This window comes from Geotrypetes seraphini, chromosome 2 (genome assembly GCF_902459505.1).
Source record: "Geotrypetes seraphini chromosome 2, aGeoSer1.1, whole genome shotgun sequence".
NCBI lineage: Eukaryota > Metazoa > Chordata > Amphibia > Gymnophiona > Dermophiidae > Geotrypetes > Geotrypetes seraphini.
The window spans coordinates 273,698,537-273,716,339 of record NC_047085.1 but is presented as its reverse complement, the minus strand read 5'-3'; the positions used below and the strand labels follow the sequence as shown (position 1 = coordinate 273,716,339).

General features: G+C 42.0%; 1 protein-coding gene across 2 annotated transcripts in view; it reads left to right on the top strand.

The window, feature by feature from the left end:
• The window catches only part of AHRR (aryl-hydrocarbon receptor repressor), a 355,001-nt gene that overhangs the window by 226,180 nt on the left and 111,018 nt on the right, over positions 1 to 17,803 (top strand). Inside the window, exon 1 of one of the 2 annotated variants that reach the window (XM_033929700.1) lies at positions 5,381 to 5,444. The exons of the other annotated variant lie outside the window; for it this stretch is intronic. Coding sequence (XP_033785591.1) covers positions 5,397 to 5,444 — 48 coding nt within the window. The 5' untranslated portion in view covers positions 5,381 to 5,396. Of the gene's footprint in view, positions 1 to 5,380; positions 5,445 to 17,803 lie in introns of those variants that run through there. 2 annotated transcript variants of the gene reach the window in all.

Below are 17,803 nucleotides of genomic sequence, written 5' to 3'. Positions count from 1 at the left end.
ACATTGCGAAACTTGATTTTTTTCCTAGGAGAATTTCTTTCTTCTTACAGTTCCTACAGTTCTCATCCTGCTGTTCCCTGACCTTCTGCACTTCATTCTGAGGGGATCTTGACTTCTTCCAATGACTCTTCAGGCTTTCTCATGAGGGAAAAGACGCTATAATGTCAGGTCAGGGGGCTATGCACATTTTTTAGGATGCTTGCAACTTTGCATCCTCCTCAGGTTTCTGGTTCGTTCTTGGAATCTCTGTGTTTTGTGTTTCCCTTTTAAGTGTTACTGGTCCTCAGGGCACTTCTTGTAGTTCTTCGGAAACTAAGGGACGTTGTTCCACTTACTGCATGGTGCCCAAGATGGGGGCATTGGGCAGACTGGATCCCATTCTGCTGAATTAGTTTCTCAGGGTTAAACATTTCTGCAGAAAAACTGGGAGAATATTTACATTTTCACTATGGACTCCGAATCGGCACTAGGTTTGCTTGCCTCTCCATGTTGCTTTCGGTTTTGGCACATGCCATTTCGCCTACCCAAGGCTTCATGAACATTTTAGAAAATGTGGGCAGTGGTAGCGTTTTGGCGCTACCAGGCGATTCACCTAATTTCTTCTTGACTGACTGCTTGATTCGGACGTCTTCCAATCGGGCCATTTGACAGACACGAAAAGGGTGGGTTTTTTTCCTCAGTTCTTTGGATGTGAATCTTCAAATTGTCACAGCTCTCTTTTCTCCTGTACTATTTATAGGTATATCGGGGAGATGTTTTTATTCATATAGGAGAGAACTGTGTTTCTTCTCAGAGACTAGGGCGATGGGTCACAGTCTCAGGTTTGCATTTTTCTTCGGTCACCATGACCAAGAGTATGGGATTCTGTACAGGTTCTAGGATCCATGTTGCTGACTCACTGGGAACTTCGGCTTGCTTTCCCATTATAACGCTATAGCTGTCGCTTTTGTTCCGATGATTCACTGTTTCTCAGGGCTCCAATTATTTGGTAGACTCCTCAAGCATCGCTCTGTATGTTTTGGTGGCTCGGCAAGATTTCTCTTTTCAAAGGCATGCCTCGGTCTTTGCTGGACTAGCCTTCCATCCTCAGCTCCAGGAGTCTGGTCTTAATAATAATAATAACTTTATTCTTCTATACCGCCACAATCGTGCGACTTCTAGGCAGTTTACAACTGAAGAGAGCTGGACAATCAGCGAGTTACAATATGCAGATAATTAATGAAATTACAGTATACAGAATCATGGAAAAGTAGCAATTACAATATACAGTTAAGAGGCGACTCAGTACTTGTTCATTCTTCTACTCTGGAGTGTGGTCAGGCTACCGTTTCTGGAGCTTCAGACCATTCTTCTGAAATGACACTGAAGGTCTTTTCAGTCAGTTTTATGATGGGGTATTTCTCTACAGCCTGGGTAGTAGGTGTTGCACTCAGTTGGCGGGTAAAGTTGTGGTTCTACTTCAATGGGTGGACCCTCATCTTCCTCTTCTGTTGGCAGATCATTTTATGGGTCAGGAAAAGAGTTTGGATAGACTTTCTCTCCGTGAAATCTGAGCATGGCCCATTTATTGTATGTTACAGTGTGTACGCTGTGTACGCTCTAGAAAGTGTAAATGTTAGTAATAGTGAAATCTTCTACATCCTGGATATTGAGAATTTTGGCTCAGGCATTCCAGCTTTTTATGGAAGTGAGATCTCCTGGAACTAGACCTCATGGCCTCGTCTCAAAATTCAAAGCTTCCTAGCTTTTTCGGCGGGCACAGGGAGTGGGAGTCAGAGGGGGTAGCAGCGTGGCTTCTTTCTCGCCTCTGGTTTCTCTTTTTTCAGTGTTTTCTCCTGGCTGATGATGGCTTGGATTTGCCATCTCAAGCTCGCTTTCAGGGCACAGTATTTGTAGAATCTCTGGATTGGCTGCGCCATCCTTGCTATGCGGATCTGTTGAGTCTTTCGACAGCCAGACTGTTGAGTTTCTTTGTATCTCCAGATTTGCTCACCTATGGTCCGATCAACATGAATATTCGTACTACTTTGGTATTGCGACATAGCTTTTGAAAAGTCATGGCTGACGTGTAAGGATTCTGCGAAGCAGGTTGTTTCTTCTCTTATCCAGGCGATGTAGACGTCTTCACCTGTGGCTTCTGCTTCCTTTTGGAGGTTTGTCCTTTCTTGGGTACTTCTCAACATTTGCACCCTTCCAGAGTTCTTTTTTGGCACAAGTGTATTGCCAAGGGCTTAGCGTTCGATTCCCTTCAGCTTCAAGTGCCATCCTTAGCTTGCTTGTTACAAGGGCTAGGTATATTGCTCTTCGCTTACTTCTCAGCTTCATGTAGTTCATTCCTAAACAGAGTACGGTATATTCGTACACCTCTTAGAAAGCCCTGTCCGGAGTACAGTCTTAACGTACTTTTTTGCAGTTTACCGAAGGCTTCATTTCATCCTTGTCTTTTGAGACTCTAAAGGGCTGTGCCGTTGAACACGGGGTTTCTTGTGGCCATGGCTTCCGCTCGGCGGTTTTCTGAGTTGCAGGCCTTGTTTGGCGGGGATTCCTATTTCTGATTTACAAAATCTGGGGTGTCAGTTCGGACAATACCACAATTTCTTTCTAAGGAGGTGTCATCCTTTCTTTTATGACACTCTCACTTTTCCTTCCTTCTTCCTGTGAGGAGAAATGGGGAGACATGCTTTTATTCACTGCATTTTTAAAAAGTGCGTAGCGTTCTCCGTGAGCTAGGTTTCTAACGACTTTTGGTGATTTAGATCACCTTTTTGTATTCTTCACGGGACACCTCAAACATATGGCGGCGTCCAAAGCCTCTATCGCTCGATGGGTCCAAGAGGACATTATTTCCGCTTGCTTGATGGCAGGGAAGCGGTTGACGAAAGAACTTCATGACTATTCCGCCGGAGCAATGGCTACTTCTTGGACTCGGTCTGAGGTTTTTTCCTTGGAGGAGTTTTGTCTCGCGGCTACTTGGTCTTCCGAGAGTGCTTTATCTCAGCATTACTGGTTGGATGTGGGGGCGCATGCGGTGGATGCATTTAGTGCTTTGGTTGTTGCGGAGGCGGTGTTTGCTTCCCACCCAGATAGAGGATTGCTTTGCTACATCCCATTGGTCTCTGGATTCATCTGCTGCTGTTGCTAAAGAAGGAAAAATTATGTTCTTACCTGTTAATTTTCTTTCCTTTAGACGCAGCAGATGAATCCAGAGCCCCACCCTTTCTGGATATTGTCTGTCGTTTTTTTCTTTTCCAACTTTCGAAGTTTGTTATTATTGATGGTTGTATTCTGTATTATTGCCTTTTGAGATTTGTTATGGAAAAGAAGTTTTTTACATGCTATGCCTATTGATGGTTATGGATGCTTGGGCAAGGAGTTATACTGGAGATACAGGAGGAGTGCCAGCCAATAGGACCACCTGTTAATCAGTTTCTCTATCTCTGCCTGCTGGTAGATGTGTGCTATCCCATTGATCTCTGGATTCATCTGCTGCGTCTATAGGAAAGAAAATTAACAGGTAAGAACATAAGTTTTCCTTTGATTTCAATGCAATATTAGTAGGGATATTAACTAATCTAGGTCCAATCCAAAGCAGCTTAGTTTTTGAAGCACTACTAGTGTCCTTTTCTCGCTCTCTCCAGATGAGCATCTATGTCTTCCCATCAGTATCGACTCTTCCTCTATTCAAACGGATAATAAAGTTAAACTTCTCGGAGTCATTCTAGACAGGGACCTCATCTTTCATCAACAAATTAGTGCAGTTATACAGAAATGTTTTCATAAGCTTAGGCTCATCCGTTCTATCTCTTCTTTTCTTGATCCCCCCCTCTATCAATATCCTGATTCACTCTCTTGTAATTTTAACCATAGATTACTGCAATGCCCTTTATCAAGGTATAACCCAGAAAGAAATCCGCTGTTTACAACTATTGCAAAACACTGCTGTGAAATTAATTTATCATGCAAAAAAATTTGACCATGTCACTCCTCTCCTCCACAAAGCTCATTGGCTACCTATCACTTATCGCCTCACCCATAAAATATTCCTCCTCACCTTTAAAACAAAAAACTCTAACCAACCAGCGTTCATAGATAAACTTTTGATCCCATACTCATCATCTAGGGCAGGGGTGTCCAACCTTTTGGCTTCACTGGGCCACATTGGCCGAAAAAAATGTTTCTGGGGCCACGCAAACGCACAAACGCTGCAGCAAGACAGAGGAGGGAGCCGGCAATACGGTAAACACCCAGGGGCAATAGAGGAAAACACTCCATTGCCCTCGACTGGGGCCACACAAAATACTTCACAGGGCTGCAGGTTGGATACCCCTAATCTAGGGCCTTCCAATCTAATAATCAAAATGTACTTTCCATACAAGAACCGTTTTATGACACCACTCGCAAATCCATTTTTTCAGTCACCACCCCCTCTCTGTGGAATGCCCTCCCATTAGACCTTCGATTAGAGAACTCATTTGAAAAATTAAAAGCCAAACTTAAAACTTTCCTCTTTAAAGATGCCTTTAGTCTTTAGTATTAGCTTCCGCCTCTTGATCCCTCAATACTCGTGAAGCTTTGAAACATCAAATGCTTCTTCTGAAGTGATTCCCATCCTAATGTTTTATCACTCCCCATTTACCGTCCTTTTTTTTATTAATTTTACTTTGATGTATTTTAAACAACCTTTCCATCCCCTACTTTCCTTCTGTTTCATGTTACCTTCTGTTTCCTTCTGTTTCAAATAATTAATCTGAATTCGCCTAGGATTTTTAATATCTGATAAAATATTGTTTTTATTTATTTATTATAATTGTTTTTTGCAATCTTTTTTATATTGTACACCATTTACTCAATTATTTTGAAAGACGGTATATCAAAAATAAAGAAACTTGAAACATAAGAACATAAGAATTGCCGCTGCTGGTGTAAATCCTCATGCCCCAAGTTTGGCAAGTAAATTGGCTCTAAGTGATATTCTATAAATAGCACACGACTTGGAGTGTTGTATATAGAATAGCACTCCATTCAGATTTTTTTTGGGGGGGCACTGTTTTATGTGTGCCATTTACTGAATCTTGTCCTTTGTCTCTAGGCATTTAAACTTGAGCAGGGGTAGGCAATTCCGGTCCTCGAGAGCCGGAGCCAGGTCAGGTTTTCAGGATATCCACAAAAAATATGCATGAGATAGATTTGCATCTCAAGGAGGCAGTGCATGCAAATCCATCTCATACATATTCATTGTGGATATCCTAAAAACCTGACCTGGCTCCAGCTCTCGAGGACGGGAATTGCCTATCCCTGAACTAGACGATGGAGATGACAAAAGGTACCTGGTGAATTCAGAAAGTTGCCTCCAACAAAAGCAAAAGTGTGACAGCAGTAAAGAAGAAAATGTTAATATGATGATGCTTGTAAGAAACTCATTCAAGGGCAACAAATGGAAATCAGTGAGTACAAATGCTTACAGCTTAAGTATTAAGGTTCAAGATTTGCAAGTCCTGAAGTTTGAGGCAGACTTAGATATTGTTCTTTTCACAGAGACATGGCTCATGATTGCCATCTTTCTAGGAAGAATAAGTAGGGCCGAAAGAGTGGAGGAGTGGTGCTATATGTGAAAGCTGCTAAGATGCAGGGGACCTGGGGAAGAGAGACAGCAATATGGAAAGAGAAGATTGAACCTGTATCTATACCTTTGTCACAAATAGAGAAGCTTGACAAAGATTTGATTGAAGATATCTATAAGCTGTGAATGAAAGGGGAGGTTCAGTTGCAGGGAGATTTCAGCTTGCCTGATGTAACTTGAAAAGTTCTATCTGCATAATCTGGTGGGGTGGAGGGAATCCTTGGCAGGGTTGTGGATATGCTTGGGGGTGGTTGTCTGTAGGAGGGATGTTCTTCTGAGGGGGGTACGTCTTCTGAAGCTTCAGGAAGAGATGGATATTCTATGGGAACTTTGGGAAGAGGCTGATTGCTCTGGCGGAGCCTAAGAGGATGGTAGATGCTATGAGGGCTTCAGGAATAGAGTGAATGCCCTTGGGGAGTCTTCAGGACTATGATTAAAAATGTGGTTGATTAATCATGATTAGAAAATTTTGGTCAAACAATTTTGATTTAGAGCACATAAAAATGTATCCTTAGATTTACTGCTAGCTGCAATAATTTGATTTTGTTCTCATGAGACTTAGAAGTTTAGGGTCAGTTTCTATATACTGTATTGTTAAATATCTTCTCAGCTTCTTTCCTTCATACAGCTATTTTGAGTTGTGAGAGTAAAAGGACAGCACTGGATGATAATTTTCCTCTGCTTCTGACTGCGTGCTCTGCTTTGTTATTTTGGCTTTGCCTGAAGATGAACATTTCCAGCCCAAAGTATGGAAAAAGTTGAGTGTGGTATAAATATTGGTTCATTGGGAAAAGTACATTGTAAATTGTTGTTGATTAGGAAAAACCATTATTCTAAAGGTCAAGAACATAGTAATGATATAATTGGTTTCTCCTGAATATGAAATTGTGCAATCTCTTCTGAAATGCAGAGGCAAAGACTTAAAGTGTCTTTTTTACATTTTTAGAATTTTGCTTCTTCTGCTCTGGATGACCAGAAGGAGATCTGTGACTATAGCAGGAGAAGCTTACATATGAACAGGGATATTATTTGGACAAAACTGAGGTTGCTTAACTTGCTTTGGCATAGTTTTAGGTGGCAAGGGCAGGGCCGGTTTAACCAATAGGCCCAGTAGGCACCTGCCTAGGGCCTGAAATGGTCACGGGGGCCCACCGAAGGAGAACACTGAAAAAAAAATTTTTTTAATGGCGACGGGCCCCCATCCAGCATTGATCGTCAACACCAGGCCCCCTTTGATCATCAACACCGGACCCCCCTAAATCAGCAACACCGGGCCCTCCCTCGATCAGCAACACTGGGCATGTGACTGCTCTCTCTCTCTCTCGCCCGCCGCTGCCGAAATCTGTAAACAAATTTAACACACACGCCGCGGGGCTCTAACAGTGGATGTGACGCTGCCGGATTCCCTCCTCCTCCTCCATAAACGAAATGGGAAGTTACGTCATGAGGGGGAGCCCCGCAGCATGTGTTAAATTTTTTTACAGGCTTCGGCAGCGGCGGAAGAGAGAGAGAGAGCAGTAAATGAGTCTTTCAGCAGCGGCGGGAAAGAGAGCAGTAAACGAGTCGAAGCCGGCAGGCTTGGGGATGAGAAGATGCTAGATGGAAGAGCAGTCGGAGAGAACAAGAAATATGGTATGTTGAAGCAGGGAATGAGAGGGAGAGAGAGAAGGGGAAATGTTGGACAAGGGCAGGAGGGGGACTGGATCATAGGGTGACAGGGGGAGAGAACAGCAGAAAAGAGAGTGGAAGCAATCTTGGACCCTGAAGGGGATGGAGAGAGAGGTGGTGAAATAATTGATTATGGGAGGAGGAAAGAGAGATGGGATAGGAAGATAGTGAAGGAAAAGGGTCAGGGAGATGTCAGGCAATCAGAGAAGGAGAGGAGATTTTGGGCTACAAGAATGGAGGGAAGGGACATGCTGGAAATTGTGGAAATCATGGGAAAGACCAAGGGACAGAGGTGGCAAGGAGATGAATGAGAGGAAGATAGCCTCTAGAACCTCACCTCCTCACCGCTGCTGCTGCTTTCCAACATGTGCCTGGCACAAGTTATCCCCACTATGAAGCGATGGCACATATGGCGGAGTAAATGTCCACGCCTGTAAGTAGGTAGGTATAGGTGTCTCACATTAGTTTTCTGTAAAAGAAAAAGTAGAAATCTCCTTTCTTTTGTTTAGTGCGCGGTAATTTCATGCGTACGCTAAAAATACTAGTGCATCTTAGTAAAAGGAGCCCATAGTTAGGGAATGAAACAAGATAGGAGGAAAAATAACAAATGGTCAGTGGCTGCTGGAAAAAGAATTAGCAGAAGATAGGAAAGCAGAAAAAAGAAACTGGGAACAATGTGATGTAAAAATAAAATGTCCAGACACAAAGGCAGAGAAAAGTGTTTTATTTTGAATTTATTAACTAGAATAACTAAATGTTTATGTATCATGTTTAGTTCAAAAGAAATTGCATTTATTTTTGTTTCTCTATTGTGGAAGTATATGCTGAGCTTAACTTCTGGGGTTCCCAGTTCAATTATTGTCTTCATATTTCAACCTTTAACCTGGGATCTCTTGTTCTGTATTTGATTAGGGTCTGTCTGTGTTGTACATGTGGCTGAGGTGTGATATTTGTTTGCATATAGATTCTGTGTTGAGATCTGTTTTAGGGCAGTGTTTCTTAACTTCTTCAAGCCAAGTACCTCCTAAGTCTAACAAATATCAACCGAGTACCCTCGACCACTTATCACCTAAGCTCTGCCCAAGCTCCGCCCCAGACCCCACCCAAGCTCTGCCCAGACCCAACCCCATTACTAATTGTAATGCAATTTCTGCCATTCATTTTTCATATATACCCAATATACACAGTAGATATAAATTCTCAAAACTGACACATTTCAATCACTAAATTGAAAATAAAATTATTTCCCTACCTTTGTTGTTGGTGATTTTATTTTTCTAATCATCTTTTCCCAGTCTCTGGTTGCACTTCCTTCTGTCTGTGCTCTTAATTGTGTTTCCAGGGCCTTCTTATCTATTGACTCTTTTTCTCTCCTTCACTTTCTGCCCTGCGTCCATCTTTATATAAATTATGCAACGTTTCTTCTATTATTCAAAACCACAATCTTGAAAACAGTCAAAGATTGATATGCTTCCAGAGCGGTATATAAGAAATAAAATAATAATAATAATAATATGCTCAGAGGTGTGTAACTCTTTTGGAGGGCTTGTCCACCCTCCTCTTGGAGTTTATTGTCCAGTCATCGCATATAGTTTGCGTATTCAATCAAAAGCTATATTCTTTTCTGTGGACTGGTTTAATTATCAAACAAGTTTATTCTGAACACTGATTTTACACTGACAAACAGATAAGGTAAAATTCACTTACCACAGATGGTATAGGGGTCCCAACGCGACCCTGTTTCGTAGTCTGCTTCAGTAGACCCGATATATGGGAATTCTATAAGTGCTCTGCTGGAGGGATAGGCTACCAGTGAAAAAACTACAAACTTGTTTTTAAAGTTGACAGCACTTTGGAAAACAAACAAAAAATTACCAAACATAAATTTCCTTCAAAGAGTCATATAAAAATGTTTGCATTGCAGGCCTAACGAGAGCAGAAGTTCAAATCATACATACCAGACTCAAAAACTTAATGCTTTCACTGCAGAGTTCCTATTGGGTTTTTTTTTTTGTTTGTTTTTTATTTATGCAAATTTAATAATAACAATATCAGATGATACAAGAAAAAAAAGAGTGTTCCTATTGTTAACTGACAAGGAATGCCGCCAGGGGCTCAGCTGTTGTATATGCTGCACGTGAGTGATGTGAACTGTAAAAAGTCATAGATTTAAATGTCCCAAAACAGGCTCTCTATTTAGCTGAGACAAAAGCTAACTTTAAAAAATGTATATATAAACCCTGTATCCTCACTGTACAGAAATAGGACATCTAGAAGTTTCAAAGCTGAATGAGAATAACACAAACAGTGTCTCTACTTTAAGGTCTTCTTAGATAAATCCAGGCTATACCAGGTTAGAAGCCTTGGGATAATTTGAGCCAGTACACAAAACATGCTGTCCCAAGAACAGGCACAATAGCAAAGTACAATGTCATGGGCCCATAGTGGTTTGTAGTGGCATCCATGTTAATTTGATTCTAGAGTAGCTTCATTTGTACACAAAGACAATTTTCCTTACAGTCCCGTATCTCATATATTGGCATCCTAGGAATCAAAGAATATAAGCAGTATGGCCAATCATGTTCCCCTGGCCTCATTAGCCTAGTTCAAAAATAAAACCAGCAGGCCAGCAAAAATATATATAAATAAATAGTTTTATTACAACGAACACTGACAATTCTGAATTGCCTAACATGGCCATGTTTTGCCCCTTCTGTGTCTTTCTTCATGTATGGCGACCAGTTCTGGACACAGTATTCCAGGTGAAGACGTACCATGGCCTAATAAAGCGGCATGATAACCTTCTCCGATCTGTTCGTGATCCCCTTCTTAATTATTCCTAGCATTCTGTTCACCCTTTTTGCTACCACCGCCGCAGCTCATTGTGCGGATGGCTTCATTGACTTGTTGACCAGTACTCTCAAATGCCCTTCATGATCTTGTAAGTCTCTATCATGTCCCCTCTAAGTCTCCGCTTCTCTAGGGAAAAGAGCCCCAGCTTCTTTAATCTTTCAGCATATGAAAGGTTTTCCATACCTTTTATCAATCATGTCGCTCTTTTCTGAGCCCTCTCAAGTATCGCCATATCCTTCTTTAGGTACGGCCACTAATAATGGATGCAGTACTCCAGATGGGGGCGCACCATCGTCTGATACAACGGCAAGATAACTTTTTTCGTTCTGGTTGTAATACCTTTTCTTGATAGTACCTAGCATTCTATTTGCCTTTTTAGCGGCTGCTGCGCACTTTACCGATGGCTTCATTGTCTTGTCCACTATTACCCCCAAGTCCTTTTCTTGGGTACTTTCACCCATTACCAGCCCTCCCATTGTATAGCTGTGCTTTGGGTTTCTGTTTCCTACATGCAAGACTTTACATTTCTCTACATTAAACTTCATCTGCCATCTCATCGCCCACTCTCCCAGCTTGTTCAGGTCCTTTTATAAATCTTCGCAGTTCTCTTTAGTCCTAACTCTACTAAATAGTTTGGTGTCGTCTGCGAATTTTATTACTTCGCACTTCGTCCCTGTTTCTAGATCATTTATAAATACATTGAACAGCAGCGGTCCGAGTACCGACCCCTGTGGAACACCTCTCATGACCATCCTCCAGCCCGAGTAGTGGCCCTTCACTCCCACTCTTTGCTTTCTACCCGCCAACCAATTTTTGATCCATCACGAGCCTAAGATTTCTCATAATATATAAAATCTTCCTCCATAAATTAGAAATTTGATCTTCAAATATAAGAGAAGAGTCTAAAAGAATACCCAAAACTTTAGACGTTTTATCTACTTGCAGGGTAGTACCTGATTGTAGAATAAGAAATGAAGAAACACAAGATAATGAATTAGGAAACCAAAGAACCTTTTGTCTTACTTGCATTCAATTTCAACTTATTAGTAGAAGCCCAATCTCTAATTATATTCATACTTTTAAAACAAATAGTGTGAAATATTTTTTCATTGAACAAATAGTTAAGCTCAGGAACTCATTGTCAGAGGATGAGGCTACAGCAGTTAGCATATATGGGTTTAGAAAAGGTTTGATCAAGTTCTTGGAGGAAAATTCTATAGTCTGCTATTGAGATAGACATGGGGAAGCCACTGCTCTTGCTATTTGGAATTCTGCCAAGTACTTGTGACCTGTCTTGGCCACTGTTGGACCTACAGAGATATGGAGCAGACCAAACAAAAGTCAAAAACCAAGGAGAACAGGGTCTAAAGGTATTCCAAATGCTGACAACTTTATTAGCAACAGTAGTGGAGGGGTCAAAAACATGTCCAACTCAGCTGAGTTTTGCCTAAACAGACTTCCTTAGGGTCCTACAATACTAGATCTGTGAAGGAAACTGCATCAAAACTGGCTAAAATTTTGCTTTCCCTTTCAAATGTTCTACATTATTACTAATAAAGTTGTCTGCATTTAGAATACCCGTAGATCTTGGTCTCCTTGGTTTTTTACTTTTGTTTGGTCTGCTCTATATCTCTGCTGGACTGGCTCTTGTGACCACCTGCCTGTTTTCTTGGCCACTGTTGGAAGTAGGGTACTGGGCTGGATGGACCTTTGGTCTGATCAGTATGACTATTTTTATGATTTAATCCTTAGATTTAACCCTTATTTCTACACAGACAATATCCAAATACCACTTTAGATCCTTCAAATTCTTTTTCAGTTCAAAGATTTTATTGATTTTAATAAACAGAAAGAACAGGAAATGTTAACAAGGCAAGATACAAATAAGCTGTACAAAGTAAGGAATTTCAAAATGTTGACAAACAATACGGTACAGCAGACTCATCTATACCTATCTATCTAATGCAAGAAACAATCAGAAATTCTTTCTGACTGTGGATTGGTTTACATCACATAAACTGAAAATTAGCCCAGTTAAAACAAAATAGCTCCTGTTTCTAAGTACAACCAGTCTCCACCATCTTGCAGATAGATGGAATCTAAATCCCAATTGTCCAGTCCATTAAAATCCTTGGTGCAATATTTGAGTCTGATCTGACTTTCCACTCTCATATCTCACAGTGTTTACATTAAAAATGATTCGATCGGGGGGTGGTTCATTTCAGTGACTTAAGAGTGGAATAAAAAATTAAATACCGTGTTTCCCCGAAAATAAGACCTACCCCGAAACCAAGCCCTAGCATGATTTTCGAGGTAGGTCTTAATATAAGCCCTACCCCAAAAATAAGCCCTAGTTGCTGGCAGCAGTGCTTCCCCCTGCCATGCCCCCCTGCCCCATCCCCAGCTGACACTTCCATCTCTCCCTCCCATTAGAACACCGCCAACCTCGAGACCGATATACCTTGCAAATGGCAGTATCGGCAGCAATCTAATCAGGCTGCTTCGTGGCAGAGGTAAAACTGGGTAAAACTGCTAGAATAGCTTTAGTATCTTTACAAAAATCACAATCGGCGGGGGGGGATAAATTTTCCAAATTTTTATAGATATCATCAAGCATTCATTCTGCGTCAGGGTATGTATTGGATCCTTCCTGAACTCATGGAACTGGCTGATATTAGAAACTCATCTATTGTCCCCATTGCTTTTGTGCCATATCTTGAGTATTAAGTTACCTAGAATATACAAGGACAATAGTATTCTTTCTGCCACCTGGAATACCCTAAAATTTATTAATAATTTAACACTTATTCCAATACAACAATCCATGTGTCAATCTCTATGGTTAAACTCCAATATTCAAATTGGTGAGGAAACATTGACTGCAGACAGGCATATATACTTTAGATGACTGGACTGGAAGTGTGACAGTGATGGGGGACTTCAACTACCCGGGGATAGACTGGAGTACGGGTCACTCCAACTGCACTAGGGAAACAGGATTTGTAGAAGCTGTGAGGGACTGCTTCATGGAGCAACTGGTCAGGGAACCGACGCGAGGGAGTGCTACTCTTGACCTCATCCTGAACGGATTAGGGGGGCCTGCAAGTGGGGTAGAAGTGGGAGGACCACTAGGCAACAGTGACCACAATGCGATCAGATTCACATTAGAAAGGGGGACACCCACAGTAAGGAGGACAGCAACAACTGCGCTCAACTTCAAGAAAGGGAACTATGTTGCTATGAGGGAAATGGTGGGGAGGAAGCTCAAAAACATCTTTAGGATGGAGACTGTGGAAAGCGCCTGGACCCTATTCAGGGACACCCTGCAGGAAGCACAAAGAAGGTACGTCCCCAGTTTCAGGAAAGGCTGCAAGAACAAGAGGTCAAAGGACCCAGTTTGGATCTCAACAGAAGTAAAGAGGGCAATAAATGACAAAAAAGTATCCTTCCGGAGATGGAAAAAGGACCCAACGGAGGAAAATCACCAGGTACACAGGATTTGCCAAAAGGAATGCCACCGAGAGGTTAGAAAAGCAAAAGGAAAATACGAAGAGGGGCTGGCCAGGGAGGCGAAAAACTTCAAGGCATTCTTCAGTTACGTAAAGGGGAAGCGACCAGCGAGAGATGAGGTGGGGCCGTTGGACGATGGGGATAGGAAGGGAGTGATTAAGGAGGATAAAGAGATAGCTGAGAGGTTGAACACGTTCTTCTCGTCGGTTTTCACGAGAGAAGATATATCTAATATACCGGACTCAGAGGAGCTCATGAGTGGGGAACAGGCTAAAAAATTGGAGCACATAGAGGTAAGTAAGGAGGATGTCCTCAAACAGATAGACAGGTTAAAATGCGGCAAATCACCGGGTCCGGACGGGATCCACCCAAGGGTTCTGAAGGAACTAAGACAAGAAATAGCGGGCACAATCCAGCATGTTTGCAACCTATCCTTAAGAACTGGAGAGGTACCAGATGACTGGAGATTGGCGAATGTCACACCTATCTTCAAAAAGGGATCGAGGGGTGACCCCGGGAACTACAGGCCGGTGAGCCTGACTTCAATTATAGGGAAGATGGTGGAAGCTATGATCAAGGACAGCATTTGCGAGCACATTGAGAGAAATGGCCTACTGAGAAAAAGCCAGCACGGATTCTGTAAGGGAAGGTCGTGCTTAACGAACCTTCTGTACTTCTTTGACGGAATAAGCAGTCGGGTGGACAATGGGGAACCCGTCGACATCATTTACCTCGATTTCCAAAAGGCTTTCGACAAGGTTCCACATGAAAGGCTGCTTAGGAAGCTATGGAACCACGGGGTGGGAGGGGATGTGCACAGATGGATCGAGCACTGGTTGTCGGGTAGACTGCAGAGGGTCGGAGTAAAGGGCCAATTTTCTGACTGGCAGGGAGTCACGAGCGGTGTGCCACAGGGATCGGTGCTGGGGCCGTTACTCTTCAACATATTTATCAATGACCTGGAAAAGGAGGCAAAGTGCGAGGTTATAAAATTTGCAGACGATACCAAACTGTGCGGCAGAGTTAGCTCCAGGGAAGAGTGTGAGGACCTGCAAAGGGACCTAGACAAGCTGGAAGACTGGGCAAACAAATGGCAAATGCGCTTTAACGTGAAAAAATGCAAGGTCATGCATATAGGGAAAAAGAACCCGTTGTTCAACTACAAAATGGGGGGGGCATTGTTGGGAGAAAGCAGTCTTGAGAGAGACTTGGGTGTGCTGGTGGATGCATCACTGAAGCCATCTGCACAGTGCGCAGTGGCCTCGAAAAAAGCCAACAGGATGCTGGGCATCATAAAGAGGGGCATAACAACCAGGACGCGGGAAATCATCATGCCATTGTATCGATCGATGGTGCGTCCTCATCTGGAATACTGCATTCAATATTGGTCGCCGTACCTCAAGAAAGACATGGCGGTACTTGAGAGAGTCCAAAGGAGAGCAACGAAACTGGTAAGAGGGCTGGAACACTGCCCATACGCCGAGAGGTTGGACAGGCTGGGGCTCTTCTCTCTGGAAAAAAGGAGGCTCAGGGGTGATATGATAGAGACCTTCAAGATCATGAGGGGCATAGAGAGGGTGGATAGGGACAGATTCTTCAGGCTGAAGGGGACAACAGGTACGAGGGGGCATTCGGAGAAACTGAAGGGAGATAGGTTCAAAACAAATGCAAGGAAGTTTTTCTTCACCCAAAGGGTCGTGGACACTTGGAATGCGCTACCGGAGGAAGTGATCGGGCAGAGTACGGTACAGGGATTCAAACAGAGACTGGACAGATTCCTGGGGGATAAAGGGATCGTGGGATACTGAGAAAGTATAGTGGGATACTGGGATACTGAGAAAGTATAGAAACCCAACCAGGTCGTGCATGTGCAAGACCGGAGGGCTAGGACTTCGATGGGAAGATAGGACTCATCAGGAAACCAAGGTGGCATGGGGGCCCCTTCTGGTGATTTAGACAGGTCATGACCTGTTTGGGCCGCCGCGGGAGCGGACTGCTGGGCGTGATGGACCTATGGTCTGACCCGGCGGAGGCACTGCTTATGTTCTTATGTTCTTATGATGTAATCTCTAATGGGAAAATGCTAAATTTATCACAGCTGCAACAATCATTCGGTATCTCAAAGTCTCAAGCTTTTAAATGGTTGCAATTGAAACAGGCTATTCAGAAAGGGTTCCCTGATTGGCATAACTTAAATAATCAGTATAGCTTACCGGGCCTTTGTTTCCAGACAGATTTCCTAGGGCATCAGGCCGCCAAGTGGTATAAATTAATATTGGAATATTTGAATAAGAAACCAAAAACAAGCCTAAGAGACATTTGGAACATTGAGACAAAGCAACAGATTTCTGCTACTCAATGGCCATGGATTTGGACTTGGAGGATGAGATGTACAGTGTCAGCATCTATGAGACAAACCTATTTTTTTCTGTTGTATAGAATTTTTTGGACCTCTGTTTGTTTACAAAAGTCTAATAGATGTCATCTTGAAATAGGGACATTGGATCATCTGTTGTTTTATTGTCCTTTAATACTCAGTTTTTGGAAATCTATAGGGGAGAAATTTACTACCATTATCATATGACGTGGTCCAATCGATATAAATAAAAATAGACTTTTTCTTGTCATGACTGGAGTGGCCATGCAGCTAATATTGAAAAACTGGAAGAATTGGGACAGACTAAACCTTGTGTTTTGGTGGGAAACACTTTGTCAAAATTACAGGTATGAAAGGATGTTATCAGAGCAATTGGAGACTAGTAAAAGATTTAAAACCATTTGGAGTCCATTAGAGGTTTATGTTAGACAATAGATTGTATTTTTATTTAAGGTTTCTGATTCCTACACACATCCAGGGAGGGGGTGGGAAATGGGAGGGGTGGGGTGGGATTAAGTGATTTTCTAATATATTTATGTACAAACATAAGTGCTGTGTTTTTATGATATGATATGTATGTATACTTGTTGGCACTTTTTTCAGTTTTAAAAATGAATAAAGAATTAAAAAAAAAAAAAATACACCCAGTCTATGGATGTGTTTAATCCAGCAGGTTGTACTGTATGTAACTTGTAAATCCTTGTGGCTTCTGAGGCCTTTTCCCTTATCTTTTGTTTTCAGAATTTTCTGAGGGTGAATCTTTGGCAAGACACTCAGCATATAACAGGAGGTTATGTTGATGCCTAAAGTTAGATGAATTTTACAGAATAGTGCTTACGCCTAGGACCCATATCTAAATTTAAGTACAACCATTTAAACCAACTGAAACATGTAAATTCTCATGTCCAAATTAGGCATGGATCCCCCCCCTTATTCTATAATTATGCATATAAAGTCATATGAAATATTCAGTTCTTTCTTAAGAAATGTTCACATATCGATGTCAAATCTTTTTTTTATGTATCTCTAGAAAAGAAAGTGATGCATTTGCAGGTAAACAACAAAAAGTTTCCTTGATTTACTTATGAAACAAAAGATATTCACAAAAATGTGTATTCTAACTGAGGAATAAATTAGGACTCCCCCACATATCATCCCACTTATAAGTGGCTCAAATTACACACAGGTGTATCACAGGTGCGCATGATTAGAACATCTTTACTCAGCATTTTGAAGGAGGTTTGCCCTACTTAAACCTCAACAACAACACACTCCTAATTTGCCAAACAAATCCTAAACTAGAAAAAACAAGGAAGGCAACCAAGTCACATCAAGGTCTGCGAGGGGGAAGCTCAAAGTGCCTAACTTGGCTCACAACTTACAAACCTTTCCTCCTGGTGCGGTTTTTCCGTTTGTGTGACAGTTTTGGATAAGTATTGTTTCTTTTGGATATGTTTTTCACTTTTTGGTATGGTTTTTGACTTTGTTTGTAATTTTGTGTGAGCTTTTTGAGGGGGTTTGGCTGGCAGGGTCTGTGTGAGGGTCGCTCAGGTTGTTTGTGTTGAGTTTCATTTACTCACTTTGATTGTTGATTGGTTTGATTTTTGCACACACAGAGCGCTCGATGATGGTGTGCAGGTGGAGGCTTATTGCCTTGACCCAGAAGTGAAGTGTCGGAGCTGTGCTCCTATCACTGAGGGTTCACACTGAGAGCGCCCTATAACATCATATAATGTGACGTTACACTATATTTGGTTTGTAAGTTGTGAGCCAAG